At 36.2% G+C, this 17,737-nt stretch overlaps 1 protein-coding gene across 2 annotated transcripts in view; it reads right to left on the bottom strand.

The window, feature by feature from the left end:
* LCP2 (lymphocyte cytosolic protein 2) overlaps nucleotides 1–17,737 on the bottom strand; it is a 28,334-nt gene that overhangs the window by 5,540 nt on the left and 5,057 nt on the right. The window contains exons 3-15 of one of the 2 annotated variants that reach the window (XM_003210261.4): nucleotides 15,323–15,369; nucleotides 9,360–9,425; nucleotides 8,339–8,370; nucleotides 7,473–7,507; nucleotides 6,098–6,296; nucleotides 5,296–5,396; nucleotides 4,041–4,098; nucleotides 3,757–3,840; nucleotides 2,969–2,994; nucleotides 2,858–2,877; nucleotides 2,645–2,749; nucleotides 1,548–1,578; nucleotides 878–890 (exon numbers count right to left, since the gene is read on the bottom strand). In XM_003210261.4, coding sequence (XP_003210309.1) covers nucleotides 878–890; nucleotides 1,548–1,578; nucleotides 2,645–2,749; nucleotides 2,858–2,877; nucleotides 2,969–2,994; nucleotides 3,757–3,840; nucleotides 4,041–4,098; nucleotides 5,296–5,396; nucleotides 6,098–6,296; nucleotides 7,473–7,507; nucleotides 8,339–8,370; nucleotides 9,360–9,425; nucleotides 15,323–15,369 — 817 coding nt within the window. Of the gene's footprint in view, nucleotides 1–877; nucleotides 891–1,547; nucleotides 1,579–2,644; nucleotides 2,750–2,857; nucleotides 2,878–2,968; nucleotides 2,995–3,756; nucleotides 3,841–4,040; nucleotides 4,099–5,295; nucleotides 5,397–6,097; nucleotides 6,297–7,472; nucleotides 7,508–8,338; nucleotides 8,371–9,359; nucleotides 9,426–9,868; nucleotides 15,117–15,322; nucleotides 15,370–17,737 lie in introns of those variants that run through there. The other variant, XM_031555668.1, reaches the window with a different exon arrangement.

The following is a 17,737-nucleotide window of genomic DNA, read 5'->3' as shown; positions in this document are numbered from 1 at the left end:
TCAACTGAGAGCCGAATATTAAGGAAATTAAAAGTAAGATTAAATTAAAAATAAAATGGAGCGGACTGGAATATTTACAGTATATAAGTTATGTTTTGGAGAAGCTGCAATTCAGGCTCTGAAACTGCAGTACAGCTGAGGGAGGTAAGAATGTGTTCTCTGTGTTGAGCTGCTTTTGAGCAGTGAATTTGAGGTTATATTTTAAACTTCGTTTGTGAGATCTCTCCCATGTAATTGTAAAGAACATAATACTAAAATGTTTGGTTTTTTTTTGCAGTGTCCTCAGGCCTCAACTATTTGTAAAAGGGAAACAGTTTAACCGCTCTCTGCTCTGTTCTTTATGGGTCTTAGAGGCAATGGTAAGATTTGGCCAAATGCTCTGCTTCTGTTATGAAGCTGCTTTAAAAACTGAATTTTAGGAACTAAACTTACAAAGAAGTTTATAACCAGTACTAATTACATGAAACAAGTTCTGCTTCTCTTCCTTGGACTAAGTACCATTACACAGAACACAGCACTGCCAGGGTCTGACCCAACATTCTGTTGAATACTGAAAACATGCCTCACTGTTTCATGCTGTGTGGAGATTACAGGTCTCTAAAATATGATGTGTTTCAAAGTAAGAAATCCTGCTGTCTTGCAACTAACTGACCAGAGGAAGCTATTAACTATTGATTTTCTTTGTTCTTCAGCTTTGCTATATAAATCTGTACGAGATACACTGTAAGCATTTTACAGCCTGTCAAGATACCAATTGACTTTTTGAAATGGCTCTAAAGAAAGAACTCTAGAAACTCTAGAAACTTTTTTTTTTTTTTTGGTAGCACTAAGACAAAGAAAATCTTCAAATTTTTAAAGTTAGAGAAGAAGTACTTACGTTCTTCTTCTTCCTGAGGAACCAAGAGAAAACAAATGTTAGCAACTCATAGCGCGCTGTTTTACAAAACAAAGAACTGAAAATTGATAAATTTTGATTATATTATCTAGCCTGTCACTTTCATCTAAACTGCTGGAGTTTTGTCTTCATACAACACCAAAAAACTTGTTAAAGTTCTTTTGTTAAGGTGCAGCTATTATTTACAAATAAACAGTGAAGTAGAAGTACCATACAAGATGTTGACCCAATGCACTGAAAACTTTCCTCACTCCTTAGGTAAGTATGGGTTCTCAGCGTTATCTGAAAATTAAATTCTTAGGTCAGCCTAAGCTAAATAAAAATAATTTAAAAAAAAAAACCCTTAAAATAAGCAAAATCACCTCTCTAGGGTCATAAAAAGTGTTGGGATTATTCTTCATGTTATCTGTGATAAAGTATTTGGGGAATCAACTGATCTTGAAGTTATTAAAAGATAGAATAGTAATAATAGAACAATAATAGAATAATAGAAGTTATTAAAACGAAACAACGTACTATGAAAGATCCGTCAGCATTCACTACAGCACATAAAGAAATAAGTTTACTTTTTCCAGAATTCTTAGTTCTTACAGGTACCTCATTTTATTGTAGCACCTATATCCTTACACACTTGCCTTGAGACTATACTTACTTCAGGTCTTTTCTGTTGTGCCCAGCCCTGCCTGAAATGAAACAGAAAACAAAACATGAATCAAAAATGGAAAATTACCCATTCACTTGATGTGCATTAGGCTATATTTTCTATTAAGACATAAACTTTTAGTAAATTCTGTAGTCCCATATAACTGCAGAAGCAATTTTTTTCCTCAGATAAATATCCAAAATACAAATTTTCAGCCATATTCTAGGATGGTACACGAATTCTTAGCCAATCATGACTATATAAACAGCAAAATTCTCAATAATTTATCATAAGATTCGAGTTTTAAACAAGTTTTTACACTGATGAAACATCAGACTTCAAGTCTCAAACTCGCTTACAGTACTCCACAACATTGGGGTGGGGAGGCACTTGTTTAGGCTACCCAGGGAATCTATAGATGCCCCACTGGAAGATGTTCAAGGCCAGGCTGGGTGGGGTCCTGGGCAGCCTGGTCTGGTGGGTGGCTACACTGTCCATGGCAGAGAAGGTGGAACTAAATGTTCTTTAATGTCCTTTCCAACCCAAGCCATTCTGTGATTCAGTGATTCTGTGATGGCTGGAACACATGATGAACCTTCAAGCCCTTGGTTCTTTGACTGATTTTCTTATCTGATTAGCAGATCTCAATTACTTCCTTATTTTGTTTTAAAATCAATCAAACACTATTGAGCCTGTGTTATCTAGGCAGTTATCAATTTTTTGCTGTAGGATGCTATTTGCTATGGGTTATGCAAGCTCTTCCTAATATTGCACACAAAATATCTTTGGGGCTCGTGAAACAATGTTTCTTAGAGCAAGACGTTGATCTGGTGGTTAAAATATAAATCATATGTTTCTTTATGCCAGTAGAAAGGGAGCCTTGCCATGTGTAATGGCTATTTGAGATGGGACTTGAGAGACAGCTCTTATCACATTCACTTTTCTGAAGCAAACAAGACTTTCCGTGCATACTGTTAAAACAAACTTTGATGTGTGCAGATACTACTGGTATACAGTAGCAGTAAATTATATCCTACATTGCTTATCCACATTTTTGTTGAATTTCATTTACATTTACATTAAATTTTAATTAAATGAACTCTTACTTTACAGGGATTGGCTTCCTTAGAGGAGATGGATTTCCTCTTTCATATCTATCACTTGGTGGTACAGGAGGTTTTGGCATCATTGCTAGCTGTTCTCCCAGTGCTCTAAAGCAGGAGCAAAATGATGAAATAAAGGGAAAAATTCAGTTAATGTGAAAAAATTGACTAATATTGGCATTAACAGTCTCATGTCAAAGAGGCAAAACTCCTTACCTTAGCTGTGGAGCAAGAAGCTGTGAAACAACAAGGAACAGTTAAGAGTTAAGAGCTAAGGATATCAAAACAGGTTAAAAACGTGTAAGCACCAAACTAAAAAGAACTCACCTTTTCAGGATGGCCTGGCTTCCTCCCTGGAAATAGTAAAAGATGTTTAGAAAAAATGTAACTGCAGATAATTAAATTTTCTATGAAAAAAAGTTTTGAATATTATTGATAGCAATGTTTTGCAGATTGAAGCACTAGGACTCCTGAGATGTAAGCCAGTAAAAGATTTGGGTTTTATAAGCAGTGGAAGAATTGCAATATGTCTTATTAAAGGAAAAATGTTTAATTTTCAAAATGACACATTTTACAAAAATACTTTCTGTGATTCAGCTTTGAATTACTGAATACTTCTATACTGGCATGTACCAAATAGATAATAAATAAAAATCATAAAGTAGTCAGTTTATATTCTTTGTAAAGTACACCATCAAAGTCTGAAAAAAATGCCCTTCTTCCTTTCTTTCTCTGTTTTTTAAGTTTTCAGCATTCTTTTCAGTCTGGGTAACAAACTACATATAACACTATATAGAGATTTTTGTTAGCTTTGTTTGCAAAGTTGTTCCCTCTTTTAACATGCTAAATTTTCCTATGATCATTCACTTAATTTATTTTATTCCATTTTTGTGCAGGAATCTCATAATGTCTTTCTGATCAACCAGCCCTGATCTACTATGTAAGTACTGCTCACATTTTTTATTCCAAAACAGATCATCTTGTACATAACTGAGTTAAAGTACATTTTTTTGAGCCTTGACCTTTTGCATGGATTTTCTTTGATCTGATAATTTTGAATATTATTATTTGCATTAATATTCAAGCCATTGATATGACCATGAGCAAATACTGACCTGGTACTGGGCTTTCTCTTTCGAATGGTGGAGCAAGGCGATCCAGTGGGGGTTTCGTGCTTCTGTCTATAGAAGGAGCTGGGGCTAAACATAGTAACTGTGTAAGGCAATGTGCTAATACATGTCAGTATAACTTTATTTTGTGCAGCCATGAGTTGGTTTTACTTCCGAGAATAACAAAGGAGTCTTCTGAGTAAATAGTATTAGAAAATGAAGCTGAGGAGTTACAGGCAAAATTGAAGTGCTGTGCAGCCCATTGACAAAGAATTGACAGCTGTACTTACGTTTGGAAGGCTTGACATGTCTGTCATTGTTGCTTGGTAGAGGAGGGAAAGCTGGCAGCTAAAACAAACATTTTAGACATGGTTAAAAACCTGCCCTCACCTTTCTCTTTTAATTTTAATGTATTGAACACACCGCACTGTATCTGACAGTCTTGGTGTCTGGTAAAGCACAAAGAATTGGTCTCTGCCCACTGTAGGATGGATAGGAATTATTAACACTCCTAAAGAATGACCTGCATACGTGGTTCTTTGGCTCATAAAGAATTCCCTCTGTCTCATAAGGAATATTTTAGTGGGATGTTCTGTTTGGGGAGGACATTCTGTTTGGAAAGAACCAGTAGTTTCAAGAGTGCTGCTGTAACTTTGTCTCTTCAGTGCAGCAGTGATAGTTTTGAAATATGATGGTGAAATTAGTGGAGCAATTTTAATGCTGAGAAAGATGCACTAACACTGTACTAGTGCTAGTTGCTGAGTGAGGCAGTGGGAAAAAGGACTATTCTTTCTTATTGTGAGAGCTGGGTCAAACAATGGGTTATCAGAAGCTGCAAAAAAAGGGTGAGACTGTTTTGACATCTAAATCTATATTTCTTCAGACAAATGTCTTTCTGCGTTCTTACTCCAATAAATAGTACAACAATCTAGGACACAGTTATGAGAACTTATTACATTTCAAAGAGTACTCTGTGTTTTATGTATGTGAACTATGGAAATGGGTCAGACCAAAGGTCCCTCTATCACATCCTAAAATCATCTTCACAGGGGTAGGTCTTATGTACAGCTGTGCTGGCAAATGCTGAACTGACACTGCAACTTGTAAGCATTACATAGCTTTCAATTTCAAAGATTTCAGAGGACAAAAAAATGAGGGGAAAAAAGCATGTCATCAGAGTTCTCAATTCCTTATAGTCCCTTAGACTTTTTTGTAGTCTTTGTTCATTTGAAAAAAATATTTCATATGCAAGTATTGTTAAAGAAACATAGTGGGATCTATTAAGAATCTATAATTAGAATTCACAAGTTGATACAAATTTCCAGTGTTAATGAATTTAATATTCGACACTCTAAATTGTGTTGTTCCATGAAAAAAAAAAACATCCTATAAGAGTTCAACTATTTGGACACCAAAAATCTTTCTTATTCCTCTATGTGTACTATTTGAATAGCAATAACATTACACTTGGATTTACATTTAGGTACTGGCAAAGTAAATAGATAAGTATTTCATTTACTCTGAAATATCAAGAAAGAAACATACAGAAGCACCTCTTCCCCCAAATGAGGCTGGTGCTGGGGATGGGCCTGGCCGCTGGGGTGGTACTGGAGGCTGATGTGATGATCTGGCTGTTGGAGGCCTGTCTAAAGAAAAGAAAAATCCCAAGCTAAACAATGATGCAAACAGTTTTGTTATTTTATTCTCTTTAGATCTTTATGAAAAAAGAGCCCTTGCAAATGCTGCATGCTTAACCTGACACATCATACAGACATTATGTTAGTGCTTAATGGGCAGTTGCTTTATGACCAGTGTTTTTTGGGAGCTAGAAGTTCATCTGTCCCTTTGGTGGTGGGACTGCACCTGCCTTGTTCTATTGGCTCACATGTTTGTTTTTGTTCCTTGCAGCACAGTGTTTGCCTGAAGCACCAGTCAGTTGAACTGGCAGTGTTTTGTACTCCCATACTTGACTCAAAACTGCAAGCTACTGAAAAATCAGACACACACACAAAAAAATGACAAACTGAGAAAGCTGATCTTTCCCAATTTTCACTAATATTTTGCTGCTATTATGACAACTCATTCTGATCAAGGAACAACTGCAAAATAGTATGTAATTTTTTTTTACTTTATGCAGATTCCAAATTGTGCACACATCACATGAAACTTATCTTCAATCCAACAGAGCTTGTCTGAAGTAGAAAATTTAGCTTTAAATGTTATGAAGATACCAACTTGCAATATCTGTGCCACTTTGAGATAAAGCCTTCTATATTCCATTACCAGCTATGTAAATGTAGTTGAAAATAATATAAAACATTACTTATGATTTATTTCTAGTAATTACCTATATAGTCTGTGTTGTTTGCAAGTGACTTTGCAGGAAATATGACATTGTGCTGTGCTTCATCATTATTGGATGGAGGTGGCTCATAGCCATCACTGTCATGTTCTGCTTCCTCAGTTTCTTCCGTTGGTGACTCATAGTCAGCCTCATCTTCCTTTTCCTGGTCATCATCAGGGCTTTCATAGTCATCATCTTCATCCTGACCAAAGTACATAAAAGATGAGTGCTATAACAGGTTACTGTTTCTGCAGTTTCCTTGGGACTTTTCAGTACAATATTTTTAAACCTGGAATATATCAAGTCTTTAAAACAATTTTGAATGTCTGCTTTTAGATAACACACAAGGCATCAGCGAACAATTGGAGCTTCCCAAAAGAACACAGGAGCAGCAGTTGAAAGAGCAGTTGAAACTCACTCTTACTTAACAGTATGTATTCTACAGACCGAAACTTGACTTTAAAAACACTTCTGGAAAAAAAAAAAAAAAAAAAAAAAGAGGTTTGTGATACAGGTCTTGATTGATACTCTAACCAGAATAAAAACAGACACATACTACTAGCATCTTACTGGTCGTAAAAAGATCACAGTGTAGGCATGGTAGTGGTCACTGCACACATTTTCTGTGCTGTCTGCCGTGACTTAGAGAAAAAGTATTTTTATTTTTTCACCGATGCCTTAGCTGAAAGTTCCAGACTAGCTCATACCAGCCTGCATTACAGGCAGTTACTTTTATCTTGTACGCTCCTGAAATAGCAGCAAATCTCCTGCAAATGCAGTAACAAGTTTTTTAAAAAATACCTCTCAGTTGTTTTTTTCCAAAATACACTGACAATGGTCAGTGAGAGATCTTCATAGACATGGAGATCAGTCATTTCATTCATTTTGCTAGCTAGGTTGTGTTTGCCTCATCTAATGAAGTTTACCAGAGCATTTTCTATGCTGAAAGACAGAAAGTATTCTTTGCAGTCTATCTGGCTTCAAAAAAATTAATTGGATTTTTCAAAAAGTAAGCTTTATAGAGAAAAAAATAGCAAGATTTTGCCATTGAATAACACAACAACCTTCCCATCTCTTTCAGGAGTTTGAAATAGGAATATAAACTTTATCTAGTCATAATTTGTGAGTTTTTACTTGAACCAGTGGTACAAATCTGCTGTTGTGAAGCTCTGCCTTGTATTGGGCAAAAGCCTTTTTCTCAGTGAAATTTGCTACTCCAATCATTCATGCTTCTCTTTTTCCTTAGTCTAACACCCCATGCCATTGACCAATCCATCCGTACTCTCTAAAGTAGGTAATGCAAGAGAAGACAGAGATTACAGAAAAGTTGTGTCAATATATTGTTGGCCCAGTATGTTAGGTTAATCCTCATACTCACAAATGAAGACCAGCCATCATCTTCTTGACTGTATCCTGCATAGGGAAGTCAAAACACAATTAAATTTGAATATGTCAAGACATCACTTAACAAAAAGGACAAGAAGCCATCCCAAATCCATTCTGAACCACAATACCACAGTTCCTACCATAGCAGGAGCAACCAGGAGCGGGCCTGTCAAAGGCAGGCAGACTGGCATCCGTGCGTCGCTCATGGAAGGTACTACAAATAACATTCAAAACTAAGAGTAAAGCTTTCCTTATATGAGATTATATTTTCTGTCTCATCTAGTTTGTCCTGTTCTTCATGCTTTAAATAGCATTTGAAGTAGAATGCTTTCAGAATAAGCACAGCCTTTGTATCTCTTAAAAATTATTATAGCATTCAAATCTAAAGTTATTTTAATCTCAGTAGAACTAAGGGAGCATGGTAGATGCAGAAGGTTTAAGTGCTCTTTTCCTATTAGGAAAATAATTAAAAATTCAGAGACTGGCAGACATCTGGATGCTTGTGTTTCTGTATGCTGCTAGGAGTGGGAGCATGGAGCAGAAACATCAGAACAAAAATATGTATAAGCACTGATACCACATGTGGGGTTAACAAAAGGCAGTTTGGGAATGTGAATTTCTCTACTCTTGCCTTTCCGTTGTTTCTTTGTTTAAAAAAAAAAAAATTATCTTGTTTTCTCATTACTACAATTGGTGAAACATACAACATTTTGCTACTCTGTGCACTCTTTTTTTTTAACTTTTATGTCTTTTTTTGCTTTGCCCTGTCACTCACTTATTGTAGTCTTCAAAGAATAAACTAGGTTTTTAATATTTTTAAACACTATTTGTATTTAGAGACCGCCAGTACATGCTTACCTGAATTTTCAGGGCACTTTTGTGTTTGGCCCCTGTAACAAAGATATAAACAGATAAATTCCTTCCAATTGAAATTTTTAAACTTTTATGTTTAAAAATATGTTTTTTAAAGTTTTATGTACACTAAAATCTAATACACTAAGTCTAGTACACTGAATTGCTAATAAAGCTAACGTTTAGCTTTAAAAGTAAAATGAAGTCTGTCTAATTTCTTAAACTTTACACAAAATACCATAAACACACTACTTTATATTTCATATACAGTCACCAAATGTCAGCTCAACTGTCCTGAAAACCAGGCCAAGTCAGTGAGGTGGAGTGTTTGGAAACAAGTGGAACTCAGTAAATTTACCAGGAGCATCAGTCCTTGGAACAGCACTTCAAATAGAAACTTAAATAATTCTACTGCGGCTGCTGAAAGTCAAGTTCAAAGTATTTGTAGGATGTAATAAATATCTGTTTGGTTTTCAATTCTAGTTTTGAACTCTAGCTAATGCAAAGGTAGGAAATTATGTCCTCAGGTGGTCTAAAACCATGTCATGTAGACTAGACTTCAATTTTCACAGTATATGAATTTAAATTGTTGTTTTTTCATGGCTCCTCCACTCTAAAAGTCAATGTAATTAATTGCATTTTTTTGCTCTTTTCCTATTTCAAGAATATTATATTCAGTAAGTTGTGAAGCATTTTAAAGTGTAACAATGTACAGGTCTGTAAATTGCATTAATTATGACTCATTAATGTAATGATATGTGCCCAAATTTTATAGCAATCCTAAAGAGTAATTTACTCAGTTGGAATATTGCATGAAATCTTATCTTTATTGGTTTCAGACATGACGGAAGTATCCAGGCTGTTCGTGGGCTCAAGAATTCCTATTTTTTACAGATAACACAGTTTTTTACTTTATAGACTTTCCAGGTGATCCCTCTGACACGCAGGTGTTACGAATCAAACCAACAACAGTCCAGGAAAGATACAGCTGGAAACTTTGAAAAAGAAGTCAGAATTTTTTACTTACCATTTTGGGAAGAAAGATGTCCTTCCTTCATTTCTGTTTATTTCTTGACTTAGTTTACTAACAATGCTGTTTAAAAGAATCACAGAAATAGTTAAAAAAAAAAACCTCCTTGTAACCTGTCAGTCGCTTTCTTAGCGACTCATTTTATCACAATTTTTACTAAAGGAAATGTGATTTGGATTTATCATTTACTGTGTGGTAGGAATACTTAATTTCTCTTCTTATTGCAAAGCTACACTATCGCACATAGAAAAAGGAAGAGCTTGTAACTTGGCAGTTGAATATTGGAGCTGTTTGCATAGAGAAAAACCCGTATTGTTGGATCGAATTTAAAAATCGATGTTAAGCTCAGCAAGCCTTAGAAATTTAGGGTATGGTAAACATCAGGCACTAGAGCAGTGCTTTAAATAATGGTGTGGCATGCTATTACTTTGCAGGGAAAAAGCTAATGCTATTTCAGGAAGCAGCTTCTTTGAAGCCTATGGTCACAGAATTGAAATTAAACGCACCTTGTGACTTTCTTTTCTTTTTGTCCCCCTCCCTCCACAATCATGATATGCACAGTCAGGAATCCCTCCCATCAGTTTCATGTCATAACACATTTGCAGGGCAGGGCAGAAATACAAATGAAACATAAGAAGAATACATCTTTATGTCTACAGAGATTTTGATGTGATTTTCATCACTCGTGTGTAGTTTGTGTGCAACGTTAGGGTGAATAACAACCAGTGAAATACAACCCTCAAAGATCTTTAGGTCAGGAGCATGCAGTTAAGCTGCACTTATTGCTGGCATCCATACCCTACCCTACTACTGTGAGTGATGTTTTTTATATTCACTGAGTGCCTGAGAAGAGCACCAAGGTTACAGGACGCAGTCAAAGAGAACAACTGAATTCAGCCCACTGAGAGCAACATCACTCTGCTCTGCTGCTAATGAAATTTTCCTCAACGATGATCTTGTTTCAAAGAAAGTTTTTGTTTCAAAGAAAACATATGCTGAGTCATACTCCGATTCTTAAATCTCATTTCTTTTTATAGGAAGTCCACTCAGAAAGTCCTGTGGCAGCCAAAGCAAGTGGGTTACACACATATGGTTGAAAATGCCCCATTTGACTTCTGGCTTATATTATACAACTCTAGCAGAATGTGGAAGTAAAAGTATTATGAAGAAAAATCAGGAACCAAACCTGTCTGCTTATGTCAGAGTCTAAATTCTGTACAAGCTTAATTTTATTGTTTGTAAGTGCAGATTCCTTTTCCATAGATCTTAGATCTGGCAATAAACTTAATATCAGTATTATAAAATCTTTGCATGTGTCCAGGAATTGCCAGGCAGTTACCAGTGTCTTGTTTTTCTTCCTGTTTCATATCTTTTTCTTACCAACACTGGTCCCCTAATTATCTGATTTGTGCATCTCTTTCATGTCTAACTGTTTTTCTGGGCAGAACCTGAGTAAGGCAGGCTTTCAAGCACTCTACCATTTAACAAAAAGCCAATAAAAACTTACTATTTCTATAATCCTGAGCCACATAAGTGCCTGCTGTCTTGCCATTGCTGCTTCCCCAGTATGTACCTTGCTGTAATTCAGATTATGGAAGTGCAACGGAGGCAGACTGAGCTGCCAGCAAGTATCAGATAACAAGTAATTTCAAAACAGTGTGTCTAAAAATGATAAAAACGGGTGATTTTATGTTAGGGGCATGGACTCCAGGATGAATATGAAAACAGACGGAGGAAGGATATTGTGAGGGTTTTCTTTTTTAAGACTACTTTGCAATTTACCAAGTTTAAGCAAATGTTGTCATCCTTGCTCCTTTTGAAATAAGTACGTGCACACAAATGTTAACAACCTGAGAATGGTTACAGAATTACAGCTATCTCAGTCAGATGTTGTCACCCAAGTAAACTGTATGAGGGAAGAAATTTTCCAAATCACAAGCTTCTCTGTTTTCCTATGGAATTCACACCTGTCTGCACAATAAATCTTGTGCTGCAGGTAATCAGTATGTTGCTATGTGAATAGTAAGACTCCAGGGGAGTATCAGGAAATGTTCTGGTGAGAACTGTGCCCTGCTGAGACACATGCTTTCGTGGAGAAGTGGATTACAACACTTGTGCTTGGCTAATTCACTATCATAGCAGAGGCTGAGTAAGTATCTTTCAAAATATTGAGCTTAATTTCTGCTAAAGAAGTAAAGTAAAGGCCACAGGCTTTAGAGTCAAAAGTTGTTTTAGTTTAGAGTCCCACAGGTGTGAATGTGATCTGAGTGTCTGCAGGCTTTCTGGACTGAAACCTGGGCTGGCCGTTGTGAGGGTTTACATCAGCCAGTTTTGAGGAAAAACTGAAAGAGAAAAGTTGCTCATTGAATTCACTCAGCAAATTAATCACTTTCTGCTTAAAATACAGTGTGTAGTCTTTGATTTTATTTTAAATGGTTCAAACCCAATGTCTTAGAAAAGAAAGCAAAGTTTAGAATGGTAACTTTTTACAAGCAACTTTCTTACGTGCAAAGAGCAGCTGAGTCTGTAGCCATGTGAGGAAGGAAGTACCAAAACCACATTGCTTTTTGAGTTGTGGGAGTGTGTGATAGGACAGGATAAGGCAACAGCACTTGCAGAAAATGTTACTCAGACTTCTCTTTCTCTTTCTGCCTCCTTCACTAGGCGCTTAGCTTAACACTGGCAGGAAGTTCATAAAAAAACCCACACAAATACAAAAACACCAGTACTCCAAAAATGACTTTTGTTTGGCTACTACAGATATTGCTGTCATGAACAGAATCCTTTCTGTGTATTAGGGAAAAGAACTTAGGACAAGTGAAAGAGAAAGAGGGTGAAGTGCTCTAAGACCAGGAAGTCGCATAGACTGAACGCTGCCAAAAGCAGAGTTTGTGATGGAGGCTTTGTTGTGGCCTTTGAATAATGTCTGTTGGGCAGATGCAACATTGTTGCCTTCAAAACAGACTGAGTATCAATTAAGTTTTAAGCATTTCAATCTTTAGCAGCCTACCCAAGAGAACACGTGTGCACAAATGGCATCACAGAATTGTAGGGGTTGTAAGGGACCTCTGGAAACCACCTAGCCCAACTCTCTGCTAAAGCAGGCTCCCTCAGCAGGTTGCAGAGGAAATTGTCCAGATGAGTTCTGAATGTTTCCAGAGAAGGAGACTCCACAACCTTTCTGAGCTGCCTGTTCCAGTGCTCTGTCACCCTCAAAGTAAAGATTTTTCTCATGTTCAGATGGAACGTCCTGCGTTCCAGTTTGTGCTTGTTTCTTCTTTCTCTACTGCTGAGAAAAAAAACAAAACAAAACAAAACAAACCTGGCCCCATCCTCTTACTTTTGCCTTTAAATATTTATATACATTGATGTGATCCCTTCTCGGTCTTCTCCAAGCTGAACAATCCCAGCTTTCTCAGCCTTTCCTCATAAGGGAAGCTCCAAGCCCCTAATCTTCTTTGTAGTTCTCTGCTGGACTCTCTCTACAAGTTCCTTGTCTTTCTTAAACTGAGGAGCCCAGAACTCCTGGATAGAGTACTCCAGATGTGGCTGGTTGGGATTAACATTTAAATTGTGGAGGGTCTTATTAGTTTCAGAGGGTGGCCCATCATACTTTGTAATGACAACTGTTATCTGCTGAGATACTGAAAGGTTCCTGTAAATGTTAAAGAACCATCTCTAAAAAAGAAATGGCGCAGTTTCATGCAAAACTTGATCACTACAGTTGTTGAAATGCATGCATTTGGTAAAACCACATGCTCAGCTCAGGAGGTCTGTCTGGATGTGTGCTGTGGTTTGCAAACCCCTCATAGTTTGAAGTGCTCTAAGTGCAACTCTTGCTATTTATGTTGAGGCATTTTTATAGATCTTTGCTCTGTCATTAAGTAGATCAGATGCTGGGATTAAAACATGCTAATGTGTATTTCAGCTAATAAAAGAGCTTTCCCTACAAGGTGATTTTTCTATTATGATATAAAAGAAAGGAGTGAATGTTTCACAGAAGCCAATACAAAGCACTTTCCATTTTGATAAGAGCAAGGAAGTTCCAAAGTAATGAAATTAATGAAAGGAATGACTAGATGTTCCACCCATCAATTTTATCTGTTTTGTTTGTTGTGTTGTTTCTTTTTTCTTAAATGACAATCAGTTATTTTTCCTACTAAAGCTCTAAATTCTTGTTTTAAACAGTGGCATTCCTGGAGGATTTCCCATCACGCCATCCCTTTTCCATGTACAATGACAGTATTCCACTGAATTGCTTCCCTGTTGGTAAGTGAAGAAAAATCATTCACATTTACTAATTTACTTATTTTTTCTGTTCTTCAAGTTGTGCACTTCACTGTTCTTTTAAAGCTCTTGATTTTAAATTCTCATCTTCTTGAGAATCCCAAAAGATCTGATTGAAGAAGGCTGCTGGCTTTCTGCTTGGCTATTACAAGGCATGAGGACTGTGAAAATGGAATTTGCAAAGCGTTTTTGATATATTATTGATTAGAAGGGGAGCTCTGAGAAACTTGTTAAATTTTAACTGTTCCTCCATGATATTAATATCGCTTATATGTATGTGTTTGTAAATTGTTGCATTGACCACATTTTACTTATGAATGTGAAAGGAAATCACCAAAGGTTTTCAAAATAGAAAGTTGAAACGAGACAAATTTATGAAAGAACTGTAGAAGAGGGAATAGTTATTGGAAAATTACAAGAAATTTGTTTTACAGTATAGCGTTGTGAGTTTTCCAGTCTCTGTTCCCCTCAGAGTCTCAATAACCATGGTTAAATGGTGCTATTAGTTGACTCTAACTTCAGAAATGCCAAGACACCTGGGCATCTTTTCCATAACATCTGGGCTCACTTTACTAGCACTTCATACACCACTACACCCTACTATGAGGAAACTTATTCTGTGAAAATACAGATATGATCTTAAGAAACACATCGTGTTGGAGACTTTCAAGTTCAAGAATTTGTATATCTGATTTGAACAGAGGTATCTTCCTGCCCTCAGATCTAGCAGCCAGTTTAACTGTGAGCACATGGATATGATAGACCAGACAGCTTTTCAAATTTTTGCTGTATTTTTAGCATCACCAAAGCATCTTACACACACTGTGATGAAAAACTAAAGGAGACTATGTCTCTTAGCGAGATCAAGATATGCATAGAAGGAGAGAGTCTGGAACTGGGAAGTGAACAAAACAGAAATAGCCATTTTTGAATGACTTGAGCTCCTCTTCCCTTACTTTGTTTAGAAGACCATGAAGAGCTCTGTCATCATTAGGAGCCTTCTAACTTGCATCACACATAAGAAAGAACTCACAGCAAAATAAAACCCTCATTTTTCACCACAAAGTACTAGAAGTTACTCTCTGTTACTCTGTACTGGCCCAGAGGGAATACTTCATTAGTTCTTCATTAGTAACTTCTACGAAATTAAGACAGCTGTTTGGGTGAGTTCAAAACATTTTCAAGGCCTAACTCACAGGAGCAAAGAACATCAATTTAACGCTGATCCAAACCTTCCAAACTGGTTTATCTTTATCACCCACCTTGATATAAAAGCATGTGATGAAAAATACTTTAACTCCTCAACTCATTTGTACATACCTGATTTTTTTCCTTTGAGTATGGGTCAGTAATGAAGCAGTGAACAGTTAAATCTTATTTTGCAGGTAATATTTAAGACCTTCAGCCTTTGTGTAACTGCTATCAAAAGAAAATTTGTGGATGAATTCTTTAAAACCCCCCCAGAGTAATTTTTTTTTTAATTGTATCGTTGTTGAGCTTTCATGACAGCTTTCATTTGTTTTAATGTTGGAACATTCTTCTTTTTCTCCTGTAGGGTACATTAACAAGTTTCTAACTGATTACTTGAAATCATTTGCCTGATGTTTGCTATAAGTTTTCACTGATGGTGAGTTAAAATAACTTTTAATGTTAAGTGATATGGCTTTACTTACGGCACCCGGAGTTTGGGAAATTTCTGGATATCATTTTCAGACATGTTCTGCAAAGGAAACATATGGTATAGATCACAGACTTGTCCATGAAACACCCTGTGGCTACAGAAGTTAGCATGTTCAAAAATGTGGCATGAAGTTTCTACTGATATATAAACATCAATTGAAATTGTAAATAAAGTACATAGAAAAATAATACAAGACAACAGGCTGCCACCCCAATGGCTCAATGTTAAATAAAGCTTAGATAAGAGAAGATTTTAATCAAAAATCTCCTCAGTATTTTTTTCTCAGTTTTGCTGGATGTTAGTCTTTATTTTATGTCATCATCAGTTGCATCAAATTTGCTAGAAGTTTAATAAAAATCAGTGTATTTGTTTACACACAAATAACTCCCCAAAACAATCAATTACACGCCTAGCTCTAATGAGAAGTATTTCTGTAGAAAGGGTATTTTAAAGATAGCTGATAGAAAGAGATATGTAAGGAGTAGTATCCTAAAACAGTGCTTGTCAGATGAGAGCTGCATAAATTGATTTGTTTACCAATAGGTGAGCCATTCTTCTAGAGATTAATTTCAAATTTATGGTACTGCATGAAGTTAAGTTAAAGTCATTTCCTTTTCTGATTTGGGATCTAATACAGTTCTTTATTGGTGCTCTGTTGTCATACTGACTTACAAGCCAGATTAAAATTCATACCGGCTTTTCTTCTCAAAAGAAATGGAAATTTAACTCTCCTCAACAACAACTTTCCCCCTGGAGACTGTAGGAGATAGGTTAGCTAAAGAAGGCAGATAGTAAATGAAAAGAACTATTTATAGTCTTCTATTTCTTTATTTATTTACTTATTTGTTTATTTATTTTCCCCTCTTTTCTGGATACTGCTTTTTTTAGATTGCTGTCACCTAACATACAGGATAACATATCCTTTCTGTCTTGAGATGTAATAAATCATCTCAGTGGGCTATGTCTCAGAATTGATAGCTACATTCTGGCTACATCCTGTACTTCTTATTACAGAAATGAGCTCAACAGAATGTTCGTGGACTACTTGAAATTATCATCGGTGATGAGAGTACTCTCCTTGACAATATGAGAGTTATCACAGTAAATATTAAAGCACAGAGTATTGCAAATGCTTTTTCAAACACTTGTGGTTTCAAAGCAATGTACAAGTGGATTGTCCTTTGTAAAAAGCAGCTCTTATTAGAGAAGGCAGAGACATCTACCATAGATAATGGTTTTTGGCTTTTTTTGCTTCACACCTTTTTAGTATAGCTAAAAATATGGTTAAGTGACTTCATGAGCTAGATACATTGAATTCCTTCATGTCTACTTGGTGAAATCAGGCACAATTGTGCAAGATTGCAAAATTTCAGATTAAACTCTACATGACAAAATGGAGTGTGATTTGCCAGAACAAATGAGCTCTGTGTGCTATAAATCCGATCTGTAACATCACAGTGTATGAGAAGTTGTGGAGATGTAGCTGGAGGACTCCTTGGACTAAAGAGCAGCCTTGATAGCCTAAGAAAGTTCACTTGCTTTTTATTTTTAAAAAATATTTCTAAAAACTTGGGGGTAGAGTAGAATGTTCCCTGTGCTATCATAGTGAAGCAATTTGATTGCAGGTTACTAGTGACCGGAGCTGAGATGTGCTTTACTGACACTCCTGCAAAGAGAGTTGGCCTCTCTCTTCTTTCCACGTGGTTGTGACACTACAAATTTAGGATGGATAAATGGAAAACTGGGAAAAATTTTGAGGAATTGTTTTTTTTGTCAATCAAAAGCTTTGCTTTGGAACTTGGATGGTAGGTGTGTTCTTTCTGTCTTTTTACTGCCAGCACTAATTAATTACTAATTGTATATTGGGTTAAAATGGCATCAATGTTTTTAAAGACACAACAAATCTTAGCTGTGTTTTCCAGCACTATTGTGCTTCTGGGTACATCCGCAGGAGTAAACTACAGCAAAAATATATTCCTCTTATGGAAACGTCCTGCAGAATTTACTGAAGCATCTTGATTTTTTCTAAAGACCTCTTAGGCTTCTCACTGGAACTCTTTTGTGGCAATAAACCTGACAAATGATATGGGACAAAACTCTCATAAAGAGCCATTTTGCTCTTTTAAATCTTCGGAAATTTTATTGAAGTAAGTTATGTGGAATCCCTCTGGTTTTATTCCTACTACATCTCAACTGGAACATTTTTGTAGTAGCCAGTAGATATAGAAATGTGACTTTGATACTAGCAAGTTATTCTAGTGGATAAGGCAGCCTTATTTCTGCAGTCAATTCTACCTGCATACAACTCAGTATTAACAGTTTCTTGTGTTGAAATGTAATTTGGCAGTTTCCAGTAATTTAGACATGAAAAGATATTTCTTGGAAACAACATTCATAGAGAGAAAAA

Source organism: Meleagris gallopavo, chromosome 15 (genome assembly GCF_000146605.3).
Source record: "Meleagris gallopavo isolate NT-WF06-2002-E0010 breed Aviagen turkey brand Nicholas breeding stock chromosome 15, Turkey_5.1, whole genome shotgun sequence".
NCBI lineage: Eukaryota > Metazoa > Chordata > Aves > Galliformes > Phasianidae > Meleagris > Meleagris gallopavo.
The sequence above is the reverse complement of the archived record's forward strand: the minus strand, read 5'-3'. Positions and strand labels throughout refer to the sequence as shown.